At 38.9% G+C, this 18975-nt stretch overlaps 1 protein-coding gene across 1 annotated transcript in view; it reads right to left on the minus strand.

The window, feature by feature from the left end:
* Positions 1–12012, minus strand: part of LOC106869287 (trypsin-2) — a 45237-nt gene extending 33225 nt beyond the window's left edge. Inside the window, exons 1-2 of the mRNA XM_014914959.3 lie at positions 11904–12012; positions 1804–1963 (exon numbers count right to left, since the gene is read on the minus strand). Of these exons, the coding sequence (XP_014770445.1) occupies positions 1804–1963; positions 11904–11952 (209 nt within the window). The 5' untranslated portion in view covers positions 11953–12012. The remainder of the gene's footprint in view (positions 1–1803; positions 1964–11903) is intronic.
* Positions 12013–18975: the final 6963 nt, after the last annotated feature.

Below are 18975 nucleotides of genomic sequence, written 5' to 3' on the forward strand. Positions count from 1 at the left end.
AGACATTGTGAATGAAGATGTCTGAGAGATGGACAAACAAAACCAGATTGCTGCACCATAACGCACGTTCTCATGTGTCACTCTTTATTGTAACTTTTTGATAAAGCACTCGTCACTTGGCTTTCCTACTATCTGGATCTGATTTTATGTAGACTGTTTTGTCCCTAAAGTTGAAATACACCTTTTAAACTCGCTGATTTCAGATAATAAAAGAGATGGAAGAAAATTCGTTACGAAAACTGAGGTTTACCCTTAAAATCATTCCAGAACGAGGTGCAAAATTGGTAAAAAGTCTAATACGAATAGAAAACTACTACAAAACAACTACAGTGGGCTTAGAAAATGCTTAAAAGCAAACAAATGGAAAAGGATTTGTGCAATAAAAACAAAAAACGAAGGAGTTGTTCTGTTTATGTAGGGAAACATTAAACTACAAACTGGAAATTAATTGTAACGCAGAAAATACTTCGACAAAAACAAGGCAATAGTGAAGTTCCAAAGAAAGTGTAAAATCAAGCGAAATTACAAAATATATCGCAGTAATATGGAAAAAGAAAACCCTCTTCATGGTCAATATTCCCCAAACTCGACAGAAGAGAAGCAAACTTAAGTGAAAAGTAGCAATGCTCAAAAGCTTTAACTTAAAGCAGAAAAAGATGACATGAGTTTTAGCTTTACAAAACTAATGCCTATCTTCAAACAGCAACAAAAATATAATAACGAAATAAGATGCAAACAACAAATTCACATTGTGCAACTATTACAATGAGATGGTTTACCACATAATTTCCAGCCGTTCAGTCTTTTCCAAGTATAGCCTATAGCTATATCTATTAAGCAATATGCCCACAATTCAATGTGAAAATGGATATGAAGATGTATAAGTTCCGAATATGGTACATGGGAACGAAATTCGTTTGGATTTAATAATCAAGGATTGGAACGAAAATATTCTCTGATAGATATTTCGATTTCTTCTGACTAAAATGATGCTTGGAAGAAGGTATATATGCTGTCAAAGGGCAAGGATCTTAAAAATGAAACAAACAGGAATGTATGAAAATAAAAATAGTACCATTAAAATCAGGGCTTAAAACGCTGCGCACAATCTGTAAAATGACCATGATAGACTCGGCCCTCATCCTACGCAAGATACCTCCCTCTAAAAGCATTACTCAAACGGTACTCTCTCTTTACATCATACACAGCACATACACAATGACGAGCCATGAACTAACTCACCTTACACAATATATATTCTACGGAATCCCCACCGAATAATCCACACAACATTACTCTAAAGCCACACGCTTCACATACACTTAATAAATACCCGACAGTATAACTAACACAACTCACATTGTATACTGTTGCCGTATAATACAATAAGGCGGCGAGCTGGCAGGGTCGTTACTGCGACAGACAAAATGCTCAGCGGATTTTCTTCCAACTTTACGTTCTGAGTTTCAATGCCACCGGTTCGATATAAAAAATAAGTTTCAGTTGAGCCATGGAGTTCATGTTAACGACTTACATCTCTCCTGAAATTGCTGGCCTTGAGCCAAAATTTGAAATCAATAATATAACGCAATCCACATTCCACTAAAGCCCTTCAAAATACCATCACCTCCACACCAAAACACACCACCTGCCTTATACCAACCAGCATCTCCACGCTATACTTTCATACACTCCACTCTACGCTGCCTCAAACACTCCACTGTGCAGTACCCCACGTCACCGCAACCACCTTGCATTACCACCACCATCACCACCGCCACCGCCGCCGCCAATGTTACTTACAAACAGTGAGCAGCTGTGATGACGTAGGACGGACTGATTAGTGTTCCACCACACATTCTATAACCCATCATATAGGTTCTGTAGATTTTCAGGAATACAAGTGATGGCATTTCACAGAACAACGCTGGATCTCCCTCTACTATCTGAGTTCTTGGTGGTGCTGTATAAAAATATAACATAAAAAAGTATTGATAGATATGTAGATACATAAGTATATTAGCATATATGTAAATGCAAATAAACAAAAAGAATGACATCATAGTAATATTGGTTGAAAAGCAAAGTAGACCTCAGCGGAATTTGACATCAGAACGTAAAGACAGAGAAAATGCCGTTAAGTATTTTGTCTGGTGTGCCTGCGAGTCTGTCTGCTTGCCGACTGTATATATAATAGCAATATAACAGCTCTTCTAAGGCGGCGAACTAGCAGAATTACACGCACACACATATGTACACAGTATTATACATCCATTTCAGCCGGTATACAAATCGCTTTCGCATACGAGTTAAGGGAGAACTTATAACGGCCTCTACTGACAAATATAAGAGTACCTACTTTTTGTGACTTACGAATTCTTAGGCAACTTACCCTTTGATATATGCATATGTTTCTAAGCAGAATAGGAGAATATATATATATATATATATATATATATATATATATATTTATCTATCTGTCTTCTTCTATCTTCCTATCTACCCCTCTGTCCTGGCCTCTACTTCACTGCTTCTGTCCCTTCCTCCTTGTTCCACTTCCTCCCTCCACCATCCTCTCTGCTCTCGTGTGACCTGTGGTCAACTTTCTTTTCACTCCAGCCGCTGTGAAGGCAAGACGAACTACTAGCGTTCTACCTCAGATTTGCGTTTGGCCGTACGGCTTTTGAATGTTGTTTTCACTGTCCATTTTTTCCTGTCTTGGTTTGTGTTTGCCACCTTGGAATCCTCTGTGTAGTGGGTTGATCCACTACTCAGGAAGAGACTATTCTAGAGTACGTTCTGTCTTGTCTTCGAAACGTCTAGATAGAATAGAGACAGCTGATGAAGGGATATTCCAAGTGGCTTTCCGTTTTCCTATGTGTTCGTTCCGTTGTCTGTAGTTTATTGTTCTAACGTCCTGTACCCTGATATGCATGTATATACACATGTAGATGTAAGTATGTACATATATGTGTGTATACATGTATATATATTCTTTGTATTATATATATATATATATATATATATATATATATATATATATATATATATATATATACTAGCAGAGATACCCGGCGTTGCCCGTGTTACATGCAATTGAAGAATGAGACTTTTCTCTTATATTTTCTGTAAGGAACTGGAATGCAAATGATTCGAATTTCATCAAAATTACACATGAGGGTTCTTTCCCTCTTTATACGCCCTAAAAAATTCTAATCATGAGACATGTATCCCATACTATTGATCTTTATGCGCATATTCCAAAATTTCAGTCTTCTGGAACCTGTAAAAAGGATTTTGCTCCTGAAAAATGGAGCTCATGGAGCTCTAAAATGTGGAAATGTGGGGTGGGGGTGTTAATGTCAACCAGAGAAGTTGAATTGTTGGGAATGTTTTTAACTTGGGTCTTATAGTATGCCTGTATATATGTGAGAGTATAGTTTCACTTTAATAGTTTCAGTATGAAATTGAAAGTATTAAAGTGAAAGTATTTGAAATTACAGTAGAAACATGTTATTGTTTCACTTTTGACAAGTAATACTGAAATAGTGGAATAGTTTCAATGTTAAAGTGAAAGTATCTGACATTACAGTTGAGTAATGTTATTGTTTCACTTTTGACACGTAATACTGAAATAGTGGAGGAGATATGATATTCCTGTGGGCTCAAGAAGTTAAAATTTTTGGGCCTAAGACACTACATGGACCCTAAGTAAGGCATGTGTTAACTTAGAATGAAATTGGTTGTGTAGTTCTCGAGTTTTAGGGATTCACACAGACACACATTCTCATCTTTATATATCTGATATTTATGCGCACATTCCAAAATTCCAGTGTTATGGACCCTGTAAAAAGGATTTTGCTCTTGAAAAATGGAGCTAATGGAGCTGAAAAATGTGGGAGTTAAGGCCCACATTGGGGGTGGGGGTGTTAATGTCAACCAGAGAAGTTGAATTGTTGGAAATCTTTTTAACTTGGGTCTAATATGTATTGTTTGAATTTCTTTGAAATAGGAAATATATGTATGTTCACTGGGTTTGTAAAAGAGATCAAAGCTACAGGAAACCAAAATACGAATGATCACGATAATCAGTCAGCTACCCTAGCCTAGTCGTTACTACTGCCCAATGTAGGATTCCTCACCATACAGGTGACAGACGTTTGGAGTAAAGGGAAATGAAAGTGTCGCCTCTGAAGTTTGCAAATCACCATTATACCGATAGGTAACAGGGCAGAAAAAATTTACAATCAATAAATATCTTAGAACAACCAGTCATTCATCTGGGGAGGCCTTGAAATCAATTTTACCAACTGGGGACTATGTGTGTCCCAGTGATAATAAAAAGACTCAAAGGAGTTCTGCAACGAAATAATTTCACTCAACACTTTGCAAGTGAATCAGTGGAGGCAAAGATGCGTCTCATTTACTTGACAATTTATGCATCCCATTGCAGAGATCACAATGTAAGTATATCAATGTAAGTCTTACACTGTTGTACCGTTGAATTACAAATAATGCTCATCTGTTATGTTCGGGTGACCCTATAGCTTCCAATGGTACAACTGTATTCGTCTTTGCTTAGGAAAAATGACTAAATTGTGGGTGTGAAGTCCCCATGAAGGGGTATTTGTAACTTCTAAGAAGAAATTTTAGAAATATTACTTAATTTGTGTGTAATATGTATGGTTAAAATTTCATGAACATTAAAAACATATGAATTTTCATGGGGGTTATGGCCGTTATGCATAGAATATAATTTCCAAATTTCATAAAGATCCATTCAGTTCTTTTGACGTAGTTTTGGATAAAAAAACAAATGACTAATGTGTTTGTGAGCATGTGTATGTGTGTGTGTATGGGTGTATATATGTATAGATATCTGTATGCATGTATATATGTGTATATATGTGTACATATTACATGTACATCTATATATATATATATACATCTACACATTGTATACATATACATGTATGCATATAGATCTATATCTATACATATACGCGTACATATACATCTATACATCTTTCTCTCTCTCTCTCTATATATATATATATAATCTATATATATATATATACATGTATATGGATACATTTGAGTATATATATATATATATATATATATATATATATATATATATATATATATATATATATATATATGCATGTATGTATGTATATATGTATGTATGCCTGTATATATTTGAGCGTATAGTTTCACTGTAGTAGATTCAGTATGAAAATGAAACCATTAAAGTCAAAGTATCTGTCATTACAGTATCGAAATGTGATTGCTTCAGTTTTGATACTGAAATAGTGGAAAAGTTTCATTTTGAAAGTGAAAGTATTTGACATGAGTGTTTTTGTTTCACTTTTGACACGTAATACTTAAATAGTGGAGGAGATATGATGTTGCTGTGGGCTCGAACTTTGCAAGAAGTTAAAAATTGTTTTGACTAAAACACAACCGGGACTCTAAGTAAGGCATGTGTAAAATTTGAGTGAAATTGGTTGTGTAGTTCTCGAGTTTTAGGGATTCACACACACACACACACACACACACATACACACACACATACACACACACACACACAGATAGACAGACAGGCACACATTCTCATTTTTATATATATATATAGATATGAGGGTATTGTGGGGGAGCGTGCATGTATCAATATATATATACATATAATGGTTTCAAATTTTAGCACAAGGTCAGCAAGTTCGGGTGAAGGGGTAAATCGATTACTTCGACCCCAGTGCTCAACCTCGAAAGGATGAAAAGCAAAGATGACTTCGGTGAAATTTGAACTCAGAACGTAAAAGATGGATGAAAAGCCGCTAAGAATTATACCCATCATTCTAACGATTCTGCCAACTGGCCAATAATAATAATAATAATAATAATAATAATAATAATAATAATAATAATAACTGTTAACAAAACAACATACAAACCGAAATGGTCACCGACCGGATTATAAAGGACCACGTACTCGAATGATGAACCAGATTCGAGACGAGAAATCTGCTACTGGTTCAAATCTTCCCGACACACAGCAGCTGGAAGTACCCCACAACCGGAATATTCCAACAGATGGCCATCCATGCTCATCACCAAACAACCAAAAGAAAAGGAATGAAAAATGGTCTAGGGAAGATAATAAAGAAGTTATTACGGCCTTCTACCATGCCATATATTTCCCCACAAATAAATCGAATACTGTACAAACCTACTTAAACTGGAGACAGAAACACCTTGAAGTAAGACCCTACATAGACAGTAACAAACTTGCCAACGTCAGAAGAAACATTATAAAAAAAGAATTACTAACTGAAATAGAGATTGACCAAATTAAACTAGCAGTAAGGGATAAAAAGAATGAAACTGCAGCTAAAGAAGATACTACAGAGGAAATAATTATAAACCAGCCCAAGGCTGATGAAAATACAATAATGATTGAAAGAGTTAATGTAACTGATAGGCAAAGTGAAATACTCTCTGAACCAACCATAAACACTAAGGCAGGTGAAAATCAAATAGATGAAGGAAGTCATACAGAAATCGACGCAACAGAACTACATGATCTAAAAAATCAAATCATGATTGAATGGCTGAAAATTAAAGAAACCAGTATGAATGAACGCGACACTCTCCCCAAAATTCGCAATTCTAACCAAAACCTGAAAATAATTGGTAAAATCCGCTTTGCACTTAAGGATATAATTTCAGCTAATGATGTTGATATTACAGATCTAAACCACCTGTACTAGGCATCCGCATAAATGTCAACGATTCTATGTGGTGAAAAGATTAGAAAACGACAACACTCCCACAAAAAGCCTTCTTGGCAAGAACGCATTCAACACCAAATTAAGCTATTTAGATCTGACATAGAATGTTTGAAAGACCTTAAATTTGATAAGAGTATCAAACCTACAAAGACACAAAAACTAAAGAAAAAATATAATGTGAAAACCATAGTTGACATTGATGCCACCATAGAAACCATCAAGCAAAAGGTATGTGCTAAAGCTGCCCGTATAGCAAGGTATGAAAAGCGTGTTAGATTCTTCAGAGATAATAACATTTTCAAAAATAACCCTAAAAATTTCTACAAGAAGATAGGGAAAACACCAGTAACAATAAAGTCTGTCCCATCAAAAGAAGAAGTGCAGGAATTTTGGAATAAAATCTGGGCAGAAGATAAAACACACAATGAAAAGGCCCCTTGGATTGATAGAATATCTACAGACTTAGACTCACTCCTTAGAGGAGCAAAAGTGGGAGGGTGTCAAGGTAGAAGATATAAGATCTGCTCTCAGGAGGTCAAGCAAATAGAAGTCTCCAGGAAAGGATAAAATTCCTAACTTCTGGTTGAATGCCTTCCCAGAGAGCCATGAACTGCTAACAAAACTTTACAATGATGTTTTGCAAACTCCTAGTTTGATGCCCTCTTGGCTAGTTAATGGTTTGACATTCCTACTTCTAAAACAAACGAACCAAAAAATTATCGACCCATAACCTGCTTAACAACAATGTATAAGACGCTAACATCTGTCCCAACTGAGTATACCTATAGTTTTTTAATAGAAAGTAGCATACTCCCTAATGAGCAAAAGGGATGTAAACGTGGATCTTATGGTTGTAAAGATCAGCTACTCATCAATAAGATGATCTTAGAAGATTGTCATAAGCGACACAAAGACTTGTCAATAGCCTGGATAGACTATAAAAAGGCCTTTGATAGCCTACCACATAGCTGGATTAGGAAATGTCTGGAAATGTATAAAGTAGCTCCTACTCTGCGAAACTTTTTATCTGTAAGTATGAGATCATGGAGAATCACACTGACGTTGAACAATGACAATGAATCTCTAAATGCTGAAGATGTAAGAATTTCATGTGGCATTTTCCAGGGTGACTCACTATCACCACTCCTCTTCTGTCTAGCCCTAATACCGCTCTCAAAATTGTTCAATGATGCACAGTATGGTTATAAAATATTTGATAAAAATATAAATCATCTCATTTACATGGATGATTTAAAGCTCTTTGCAAAAAATGACCAACAACTCAAAGGCTTACTAGCGATTGTTAAACAATTCAGTGATGACATCAGAATGCAATTTGGCCTTGATAAATGTGCATAAGCTACCTTTATCAAATGAAAAATGATAAAAACATCTAATGTGAACCTTGACCAGCAAAATGTCATAAAAGAGTTAGAACCAGCGGAGAGCTACAGATGCCTAGGGGTAATTGAAGGGGACAATATCAAGCATCCAGTGATGAGGGAAAGGATCAGAAGAGAATGTTATCGCAGGGTGAGAGCAATACTGAAGACAGAGCTGAACGCAAGAAACAGGATCGAAGCGATCAATGCTCTAGCCATACCAGTCGTGACTTACAGTTTCAATATCGTTAACTAGTCAATTACTGAAATATGTAATGTTGACAGAAAAATACGAAAACTGTTGACAATGCATAGAATGCACCACCCTAAGGCAGATATAGAACGTCTTTATCTGCCAAGAAAAGAGGGAGGCCGTGGACTTCTACAGCTGGCATTAACAATGAAGGTAGCCACAAGAAAGCATCTTACTCAGTAACAAAACAGGCAAAGGAATATCTAAGTGAATTCCAATTGCAACAAATTCAAGAATTAGACGAACTAGAAACACCAGCAGAAAAAGCTAAGCGCTTGAAAACTCGTGCCAAAATTGCTGCTTTAGATATTATGACTGAAAAATGGCATGGAAAACCTCTCAATGGCAAATATCCAAAGAGAGCGAATAATGCAGATATTGACAAAGCCCTTACCCACCAATGGCTAATGACCTCTGTCTTGAAATCAGAAACAGAGGGGTTTATCATAGCAGCCCAAGATCAATTCCTACCTACAAAGAACTACCAGACCAACATATTAAAGAACGGCAGCTCCCCATTATGTCGTATATGCCAACAACAAAATGAGACCATCGATCATGTTGTCTCCATGTGCAGTCTGCTTGCGCCTACAGAGTATCTCAACAGGCATGATAGAGCTGCACAATACATTCACTGGGTAATATGCAAAAACCTGGACTTGCCCCATGATAAAAACTGGTGGGAACACAAACCACCCCCAGTACTTGAAAATGATCACATCGCACTCCTCTGGAACTTCACCATTCAAACTGACAGAAAGATAGACGCAAATAGGCCAGACATCATACTGAAAGACTTCAGACAAAAATCATGCCTCCTCATTGATATGACTAGACCTACCAAAAACTGAGCAAATATAAAGATCTTGAAATAGAAATTAGCAAAATATGGAACCTGAAGACTAAAACAATACCTATTGTCATAGGTGCCCTGGGAATGACAGCGAAACGGGCTGATTACTACCTAGCTCAGATACCAGGAAACCCCAAAATGGCTGAAGTTCAAAAGATAGTGCTCATGGGAACTGCCCATATCCTACGTAAAATACTGTTTATGTGATTTCAAATTTTAAAACAAACACATAATTTTCTTATAGTTTCTTAAACATTCTCTAGAACAATACTATGTACAAATCCAAATATATGGTACCCTAGGCATAACACCTACATGAACTTCTAACTTGTTGTCTCTTGAGGTCTCTGGGTGAGACTTGGATCCAACTTGTACAAATGCAAAACAAAAGTCAAACATGAAATAATAATAATAATAATAATAATAATAATAATAATAATAATAATAATAATAATAATAATAATAATAATAATAATAAACCAACAAATTAAAAGACTAAGAAGCATCATGGAGGTGGCTTAACAAGGGTGACCTAAGAAAGATTACTGGAGGCCTAATCATCGCTGCCCAGGACCAGGCATTGTATACCAACTCAGTGAAAAGTGTGAGAAGAGGATTGAAAGCGTGACTCACATTATTAGTGCTTGTGAAAGTCTTGCGCAGAAAGAGTACACGCGCAGACACGACAAGGTAGCCCAAAACCTCCACTGGCTAATATGCCGTAAGTATGGATATGAGGTTATGGGTGCTCGGTACCAACATACACCGAAAAAGGTAATGGATGAAAAGGTGAAGTCCTCAGGGACTTTGTCTTCCAGACAGACAAAGTATTAGAGCACCGAAGGCCAGATATAGTCACCTTTAGGAGGGACAAACAAGAGTGCCTAATAACTGACGTGGCAATGCCAGAACAACATATCATCATGAAAGAAAGAGAAAAGTTGATAAATATGGAGATCTGAGAATTGAGAGCGCTAAAATGTGGCAGCTACGAGAGTCAAACATAAAGGTTATCCCTATTGTCATCGGAGCATTGGATTCAATACCATCTAATCTGAAAAACATCTGAAAACTTTAGAAATACCCTACAATCTAGGTGTATTGCAAAAGTCGGCATTACTTGGAACTGCACGTATATTGCGTAAAGTATTGTCTGTCTGAGATCCTTGTGACTTGACAAAAACTACAAACCCCCGGTAGGCAAAATATCTTCAATCAACAACCTTATGATATTGTATACTGTACGACGTCTATAATAATAATAATAATGATAATAATAATAATAATAATAATAATAATAATAATAATAATTTATTTATTATTATTATTATTATTGAAAAATAAAACTACTGAACAATAATAATAATAATAATAAATAAATCATATTATCTCTGGCTGCCCAGTCCTGGCTAAGAAGGAATATATTCACAGACACGACAGAGGTGGGACCTATATACACTGGAAGCTATGCCAACACTATGGAATAACAACAGAAAAAAGATGGTATAAACACACGCCAGAAAAGGTCACAGAAAACGAGAAAGCAACCATACTCTGGGATATGCCAATACACACAGATAGAGAAATTAAGGCAAATAGACCAGATATAGTTGTCAAAGATCATGAAGGAAAAAAATGCTTTTTAATTGATGTATCAATACCAGCAGATGACAACGTTTCTCTAAAAGAAATGGAAAAACTTTCAAAATACAAAGACCTGGAAATAGAGATAACTCGAATGTGGAATCTAAAAACAGAAACAATTCCTATCATAGTAGGTGCCTTAGGTATAATAAAAAAATATTCAGACAAATACATAACAAAAACACCAGGACTTACAAATATATATAACATACAGAAAATTGCACTACTGGGTACTGCACACATTCTACGCAAAACACTTTCAATACAGTAACCATAAGAGCACCACAGCAAACCACAGCACATACCCAAGGCGCACAGAGCTGCGCTCGGTAGTGAAATGAAAGCACGTTATAAAAATAAAACTACTGAACAATAATAATAATAAAATATAATAATAAAGTTAGTGATAAGAAATGAAGGAATTATCCCTTTATTTACATACAGATATAGAAACATTTCAAATTTTGCAAGGAAAATGAAATAGAATTAATTAAAAATTTTTGCCTAGCGTTTAAGAATTTTTGTCTAGCGATTGCAAATGCTTGCAGCTCTACTGAAGTGAAAAGTTCAATAAATAAACAAAGGATCAATTTCTTCATTTCTTCTGACTAACCTAATTATTTTTTCCTATATACTATTCTGTAAACTTGCCAAAAAGTTAATTCATATACATACATATACATACACACGCGTGTGTATATGTATATATGTGCGTGTGTGTATGTGTGTGTGTGTGTGTGTGTGTGTGTGTGTGTGTGTGTGTAATGATTATTTATAATCCAAGGCGTTCGGCCTTGGGTTGTAAATAGAAGACAAAATTTAGAGTGGTTTGTAACGTATAAGCATTGGCTTTCCAGCACCCTTAATGATAATTATATTTTTATAGTTATATACTTAAGAATATAAACACATAAACACACACACACATATCATTTACAAACACATGTCAATAAATCGCAATGAAGTCAGTATCTTACCTGCAAAAACAGATACCAATGTTAATACGAAGAAACAGATGGAAATCATGTTTGGCGATAATTTTTTTTTTTTTTTTCGACTAAACTGGTGTAGAGAAACAGTGATGACAAAAATAACTTGTTGCGTTTTGCTCTTTTATAGTAGTCCACGCTTGTTTATGTGCTAAATGGAAATAATAGGACGACAGACTGGACAAAGGAATGTAGGTCGTACAAACTTACACATACGCATACACACACATTTGATACCTATGTAGACAAACCTATACACACACGTACGTGTATATGCGTGTGCGTATATATATATATATATATATATATATATATACAAGTGTATATAAGAATATACACGCATATACATATATATGTGTATGTTCATATGTGCGTATACAAATTCTTCAATGAAAACAAAAGATGGTCAGGAGAAAACGTCTGACAGTGAGTGGACGACTGGGAAAAAGAAATGGAAAGAATCCACGTCATGCCCCCACAGACTCTAGTCCCCTCCCTATCGCCACACACTAATCCCCACCCCGTCCCCATAGACAACACTTTCCCCCCTACCACACCAGACACTATTCTCATCCCTCCTCCACAGACAAATTCACACAGGCAAGCATACATAATACCCAAACTCCCCAATCCTCCCCCCCAAAACAGGTCTTATTTTGGCATATAACACCAGAAATGCTGAGCTGAAAAAAGAAGTGTATCAGCTAAAAACATTTGAACATCCTCCAAACAAGGGTGTCCTAGAAAATATTAGATCTGTATTCATCAATCGTGAACTGCATCATAGGCTAAAGACATTATTCCCGGAGTACGTAGGTCTTCTGAGAAAACAATTAGTACAATCATTATACTACCCATTCATTGAAGTGGCTCCACAGACCACGGACGAAGAAGAGGGTTCAACCCTCCTGCATTAAGGTAAGATTTTTTTCTCTCTTAAAGTAGGATGTATAAATGTACGCGTCTGGAGTCAGATTGGAAGCAAGGTTACCTACCTAATGACCTCAGGTCGCATAGGTTGGATCTAATTGTCACTACAGAAACCAGACTGTGGGACTGTGGGATTTTGTACTCCTCCTAAATGGCTAGGAGAAATTTATTTCACCATGCCAACCTGGATAGGGATGGGGTGCATGCGTCGTAGTTCTACTCAGGAAGGACTTGAAACTTCAGTTAAGAACAATCTTTGTTGACCCGAAGGCAGGTTGGTCGTCCTTGATGTGACGCACAGCAGTGGTAAGACCTTCAGCTTGTCTGTGTTCCTTGTCTGTCTATTTCAGAAGCTTAGAGAATTCTCTAGGAATGTCGCACATGACAAATTTTCTAGGAGACTTTAACACAATTTGCAATGCACGCGTAGATTGTGTTGGCTCGAATTCCAATTGGAGAGGTTTAGGGTTAGGGTCCTGGCTACTGGAAACTTAAGTCACTTTTGGCTTGTAAGGAGTACAGAAGACGAATTGGGCGTTATCGGATCTATTAACAATAACAAATGGTGGTACGCCCTCAAAAGAGCCATCAAGTTTGAGTCTATTAGATTTAGTAAAGAGTTAGGATTGAAGAAGAATAGAATAGAAAGAGACCTAGTTAAGGCTCTAGAAGAGGCAACGAGAACTGACAGTGCGTCCTAAGTTTTAGGCGCGAGATTGGCGTTCAACCAACATCTCGAGGCTAAACACGAGGAAGGCATTGTAAGAGCTAATATTCGTGCAATGGTACGAGATGGAGTCAATGCTGTCGGATGGGCCCGTGTGGTAGAGACCCAACGTGGCAATGATGTCACAATAATGTCTTTGATGGGCCAACATGAACGTTCGGTAAACGAACCCGAGGAGATGTGTAAGGTTTTTCAGGAGCATTTCGCCCAGCTGTTCGGGAGGGAAGATGAACCGGAGCATAGGGAGGACCTCGCGGACTTACTCGCCAGTTTGCCGCGTCTCTCTTGGCTGGAAGCGGAATGCAGTGAAGGACCGACCACAGCTGCGGAGGTAGAGGAAGCTTTGTCGGAGTGCGACGGGAACAAGTTGCCGGGACTGGATGGTCTATCCTACGAGCTATATTATAGTATGCCAGACTTGTTTGGGCACCTACTAGCGTGCGTCTACATCAGCTGGCAGCAGAATAGTTTATACCTAGATCTGTGAGCCGGGGGTTGTAGTGCTACTAAAAAAGGATCCAAACAAGGGGGCGATATAATAGATAATTTTAGACCCATCACTCTGCATAACGCAGAATTGAAGATTTTGGCTAAGGTATTAGCAAAACGGTCGGCGCGGGTCGTGGGTGGACTAGTCAGGGAGGTGCAAAGTTGCGCCATTCCCGGTAGATTCATTCAGGACAATCTCCACTTTATATGCTATACCTTAGCGAGGGTTAATAGGATTCCTGGCAAGGGTAGGGCTTCAGTCCATTTAGACCAATCTAAAGCTTTTGACAGGGTTGACCATCGGTATCTGGTGTCAGTCCTTGTGGCGGTCGGATTTGGCCCGGTCTTCCGTGGGTGGATCATTGCTTTATATAGCAACATCAATTCGATCGTTCGGGTGAACGGTTTCTTATCAAAAACGTTCTCCTTGAAGCGTTGGGTACGTCAAGGATATCCCCCTTTCCCTCCTTCTGTATGTGTTGGCTCTGGAGCCCTTACTGCGGAAGCTGGAGAGTATGAGGGGTGTCCTGCGTGATCTAGGTTGCGGAAGGTCGGTCAGGGCGTATGCGGACGACGTCACCATCATCGTGTCCACGGTGGAACACCTACAGAGGATAAGTGAAGCCATTAAAGATTACAAGGCGACGGCAGGAGCAAAAATTAACCGTAATAAGTCAGTCGGCTTGCAACTCGGCACCTGGAGGGGCAAGTCGATGTCATCCAACAGCGTCGTGGGACGTTGGACGGACGGTCCGGTTAAAATACTAGGGGTTTGGTTCGGTCCAGACCTCCAGCGAGAAAAGAACTGGAGCGAGGTTACGAGCTGGGTGACTCACATAACCCAGACCTGAAAGGGAGGGCGGGGGTCACCAATGTGTTTATCGCATCGGTGGTCACTTACTGCCTAAGCGCCGTGCATTGCCCCGATTCGTAGCTAAACACGTTGGAACGATTGCTCTTCAGCGTTTTGTGAAAGGGCAAAGGACCTTTTGCAAGGCGCTCTATCTGCTGCCAACAACCGCTAAAGGGTGGGCTAGGGATACCATAGCTAATGACGCGCAGGCATGCGCTGAGGCTGAGGCTGAGGCATCTTTGGCTCTACCTGGATGGTGAGTAGGTGTGGTCTCCGTTCGTCAAACTGATACTTCCTCGGTTCACCAGTTTCGGTGAACTGGAACCTTGGATTAATCGTAGACCAAAGTTGGGAGCGTGGCAGGCCGAGTATCGTCAGGTACTCACGCTTCTCTCCAGGACGGGTAATGCCGGTCACGGGGATTCCACTTCGTCATTCTCTAGAGGGCGGGTAGAGGCCAAGTCTGACGACGCTCTAGGGGAAGACATGGATTTCGATGTTGGTCAACTTGCCGGCCTGTTCCGAAGAACGTTTGGGCCAGGGTTTATGGATAAATTCCAAAAGTCACTGGCTTAGCAATGTTACCGAGGAGCCTTACCAGTACGAGATAAACTTGCCAGGCACGACTCTTCTTGCTCGCCCACTTGCTCAAGATGCAAGCAGGGCAGTGAAGCTGTTCTGCATGCAATTGTGCAGTGTCCGAAAATTTCGGAATTGTGGGTTAATGTGATCAACTGTTGTCACTTTTGGGAAGAATACAACTGTCTTCCCACTCAATAATAAAGATTGTTCCATCGCCCTCTCTGAACAGAGAAAGGAAGGTCTGTTATCTCTCTGTAGAGGCTGTGGCCAAGAGGGGTTGTCTGAAAAACACGCATGAAAGGAGTAGTGACAGGTGTCTTCGCCTCCAGCCTTGATTTCGTAAACTTTTTCGTTTTCTACCTTAAAAGGAAAATAATGCTGACGATACTCGGCCTGCCACGCTCCCAACTTTGGTCTACGATTAATCCAAGGTTCCAGTTCACCGAAACTGGTGAACCGAGGAAGTATCAGTTTGACGAACGGAGACCACACCTACTCACCATCCAGGTAGAGCCAAAGATGCCTCAGCCTCAGCCTCAGCGCATGCCTGCGCGTCATTAGCTATGGTATCCCTAGCCCAGGATATATGAAAAAAGATGGAAGAAAGTGACAAGCATGTTGAGAGTGGATGTACCTGCTTAAGGGAGAGCAAAAAAGATCAAAATGGGTTCAGTGGTGGAACGTGTTTGTGAGGTCGCACCCATCCCCCACTTCATCATTATCATTCGTTACATTTTATATTATCATTAATTTTTTAATTCGTTCATCAATCATTTGCGAGTCCCACCTCGATCCCTTGTCTGTCCCCTCTTTGTATAACATTAATGTTGTAATAAAAATCAATTCGCAATTTGTCCGCCTGTCACTATTGTTGGATCTTCTTTTTTTTTTTTTTTGGTTAGTACAACTTTTATTATTGTTGGATTTTTATTGTTGAACTTGCTGTTATCGTGTTTTTGAGACACTTTGTTTTACTGCCTTGAGAAAAAAGTAACTAATTTTGCGGCGGTAACCGGTGTAACGAAAGAAGAATTAACAATTGAAAAAAATGAATTAGACAGATACAATGGATTGTTACAAAAGGAGGGGGACGAAATTAAGTTGACTCCTCTCAGTGAAATAACTCACAACACAGTAAGGAAAACAATAATTTTAAAAACATTTTCATTAAAAAGCAAAAAACTGGACATGGTAACAAAAGACCAAGCAGAGAAGTGTCTGAGGCCTATCTGGCAAGATATACAATATTGTATATCTTGCCAAAGGCAAAAGATTCGCAACAATGGAGGTGCGGTTCAAGACCGAGGAAAGAGCCAGGCAACATTCGATGGCCTCTCTCAAGACAAATGAGGTAGTTTTCCTACCAACATACTTTGATAAGCGTACTTCCAAGGAAAAGGTAGGAGAAATTCCACCTGAGGTCGACGTTGCCTGGCTTGTGGCCGCTATCATTTTAGGATCGGAGGAAAAGATAACAATCATCCAAGCAATGAAAATCAAACAACAAAACTGGCAGAGGTAGGGTTTAGAAATGCTAATTGAAGCTGCCCCAGAAGACCTCGAAGAAGTTGCCGACACCATACTGGTAGGTGAGGATACAAAGTTGAGAGTCATGGTGGAGGGCAGAAAGCCGCGCTGCTTTAAGTGTGGCCTGAAAGATCATATAAGAGCAGAGTGTCTTCCACCTAAAACTGCAGAGCCCCTACCAGTCGTGAAAGTAGCCGCACCTCCACTGCCTACGATGACGTATCATTGTTACGTGTATCTGCACATCTTGTTCCTGAAACAGTTTGTTTTGATTTGCTTTAAACAATGTTTTGCCTGATCTGTCTTTTTTTATTGTCATAGCTTTCCGGTTTTGGCTTTGATTGCTACTACTCTTTCTTTCAATTCTTCTAATATCACATCATACTCTTTATCTCTTATTCTATATGTTCTTTCCGGCATTATTCTTATGATTTCGTTCTGCATTTCCCCTCTTTTTAATCTCTCAACTTGTCCTAAATGTCTTTTTAACTTTGTTTCTCACAAATTCGTCAGTATGGTTCTTTACGTTCTGTTTGTTCTCTTCTATTGTATCCAACTCTATCTACAGCAACCATAGCTGCAGCCCAGATAGTCTTGTTAGTTTCAGTTATATTTCCCGCCTGGAATAGCCCAAGAACCGGATCTATCTTTTCGGTTTGAACTTTGAGCTTGCGTCGATCAATGTACCTCAGATTGAGGAGTGGGGTCTTCTCTAATATATCGGCACAGCGTCTCCACTATGTTTTGTTGGTCATTATCTTATTTTTGTGATATAGCTCTTACTATTACTTCTGCTTCATTTGCTGAGAATGCATTTACATTTCCACTTTGCTCTACGTCTTCACAGTCGCTTTTCATTTTTCTCTTCTCACTGGGCATGTTATCTGTTGGTGAAGTATTATTTCTCTCATCTATTTCCATGTCTGTTGATCACCCTTTCGCTCTTATTGCTCTTGACTGGTCGGCTAACCATTGCTCACTTGTTTCGAAGAGTCCTATATCATTCAATTTCGTTTGCATTCGTTATCGGAATCCCCTTGTGCCGGGTTCACTTTTAATCCAATATTCCATTACCGTTCGGTTTGCCTCCTTATTCCACCTTCTTCTCTACCTCTGACTTTGCGTACAAGCAGTCTCTGAATGACGACAGGGTACCTGCCGGGAGAAAGGCTTTCACCTTTGGTTCCAGCCTCATTAGCACCGCATGAAAGGAGTAGTGACAGGCGTCTACATCTCCAGCCTTGCTTTGGTAAAGTTTTTTGGTTTCCACCTTAAAAGGATAATAATACTGGAGAGGAGATGCTTGCCACTTAGTATATATGAAAAAAGATGGAACAAAGTAGCAAGCATGTTGAGAGTGGATGTGCCTGCTTAAGGGAGAACAAAAAGAATCATAATGGGTTCAGTGGTGGAACGTGGTTTGTGGGGACACACCCATCCCTTCGTTATCATCCATTACATTTTATATTACCATCAATTTTTAACTTCGTTTATTATTCGTTTGCGAATCTCCCCGACCCCTTGTCTGTATCTTCTTTGTATAACCTTTAATGGTGAAATAAAAATCTATTCGCAATTTGAACTTTTTTGTGTTGGTTCTGGTGTTATTTCTACTACTGAGTTAAGTACCTGTTTTATATTGTTTGTTGTAGGTTTTCCTTTTTGGAATGGCTTGTTGTTGTCAAATTTGTTTCAGTATTATTTGACGCACAGCCTGCTACCGCAGGCTTGTGTTCATTTACCGTCCCCGCCCCTGTTTAGGGGAGTTGTTTTTTCTATGCCAGAGCCGTGCAGCATGGAGATTGAAAACTTCCCATGCGAATCGGAAGACCACGTCGTGGAGCAGTCGCCTGAACAGGCTCGAATTAGCAATATTGGAGGCAGCTACCCGTCCATGGCCAAAGGTGGCAGTTATGTTTCCATAGCCGAAGTCACCAGCGAGGGAGTGCAGG

This window comes from Octopus bimaculoides, chromosome 24 (assembly GCF_046866305.1).
Source record: "Octopus bimaculoides isolate indiv1 chromosome 24, ASM4686630v1, whole genome shotgun sequence".
Lineage (NCBI taxonomy): Eukaryota > Metazoa > Mollusca > Cephalopoda > Octopoda > Octopodidae > Octopus > Octopus bimaculoides.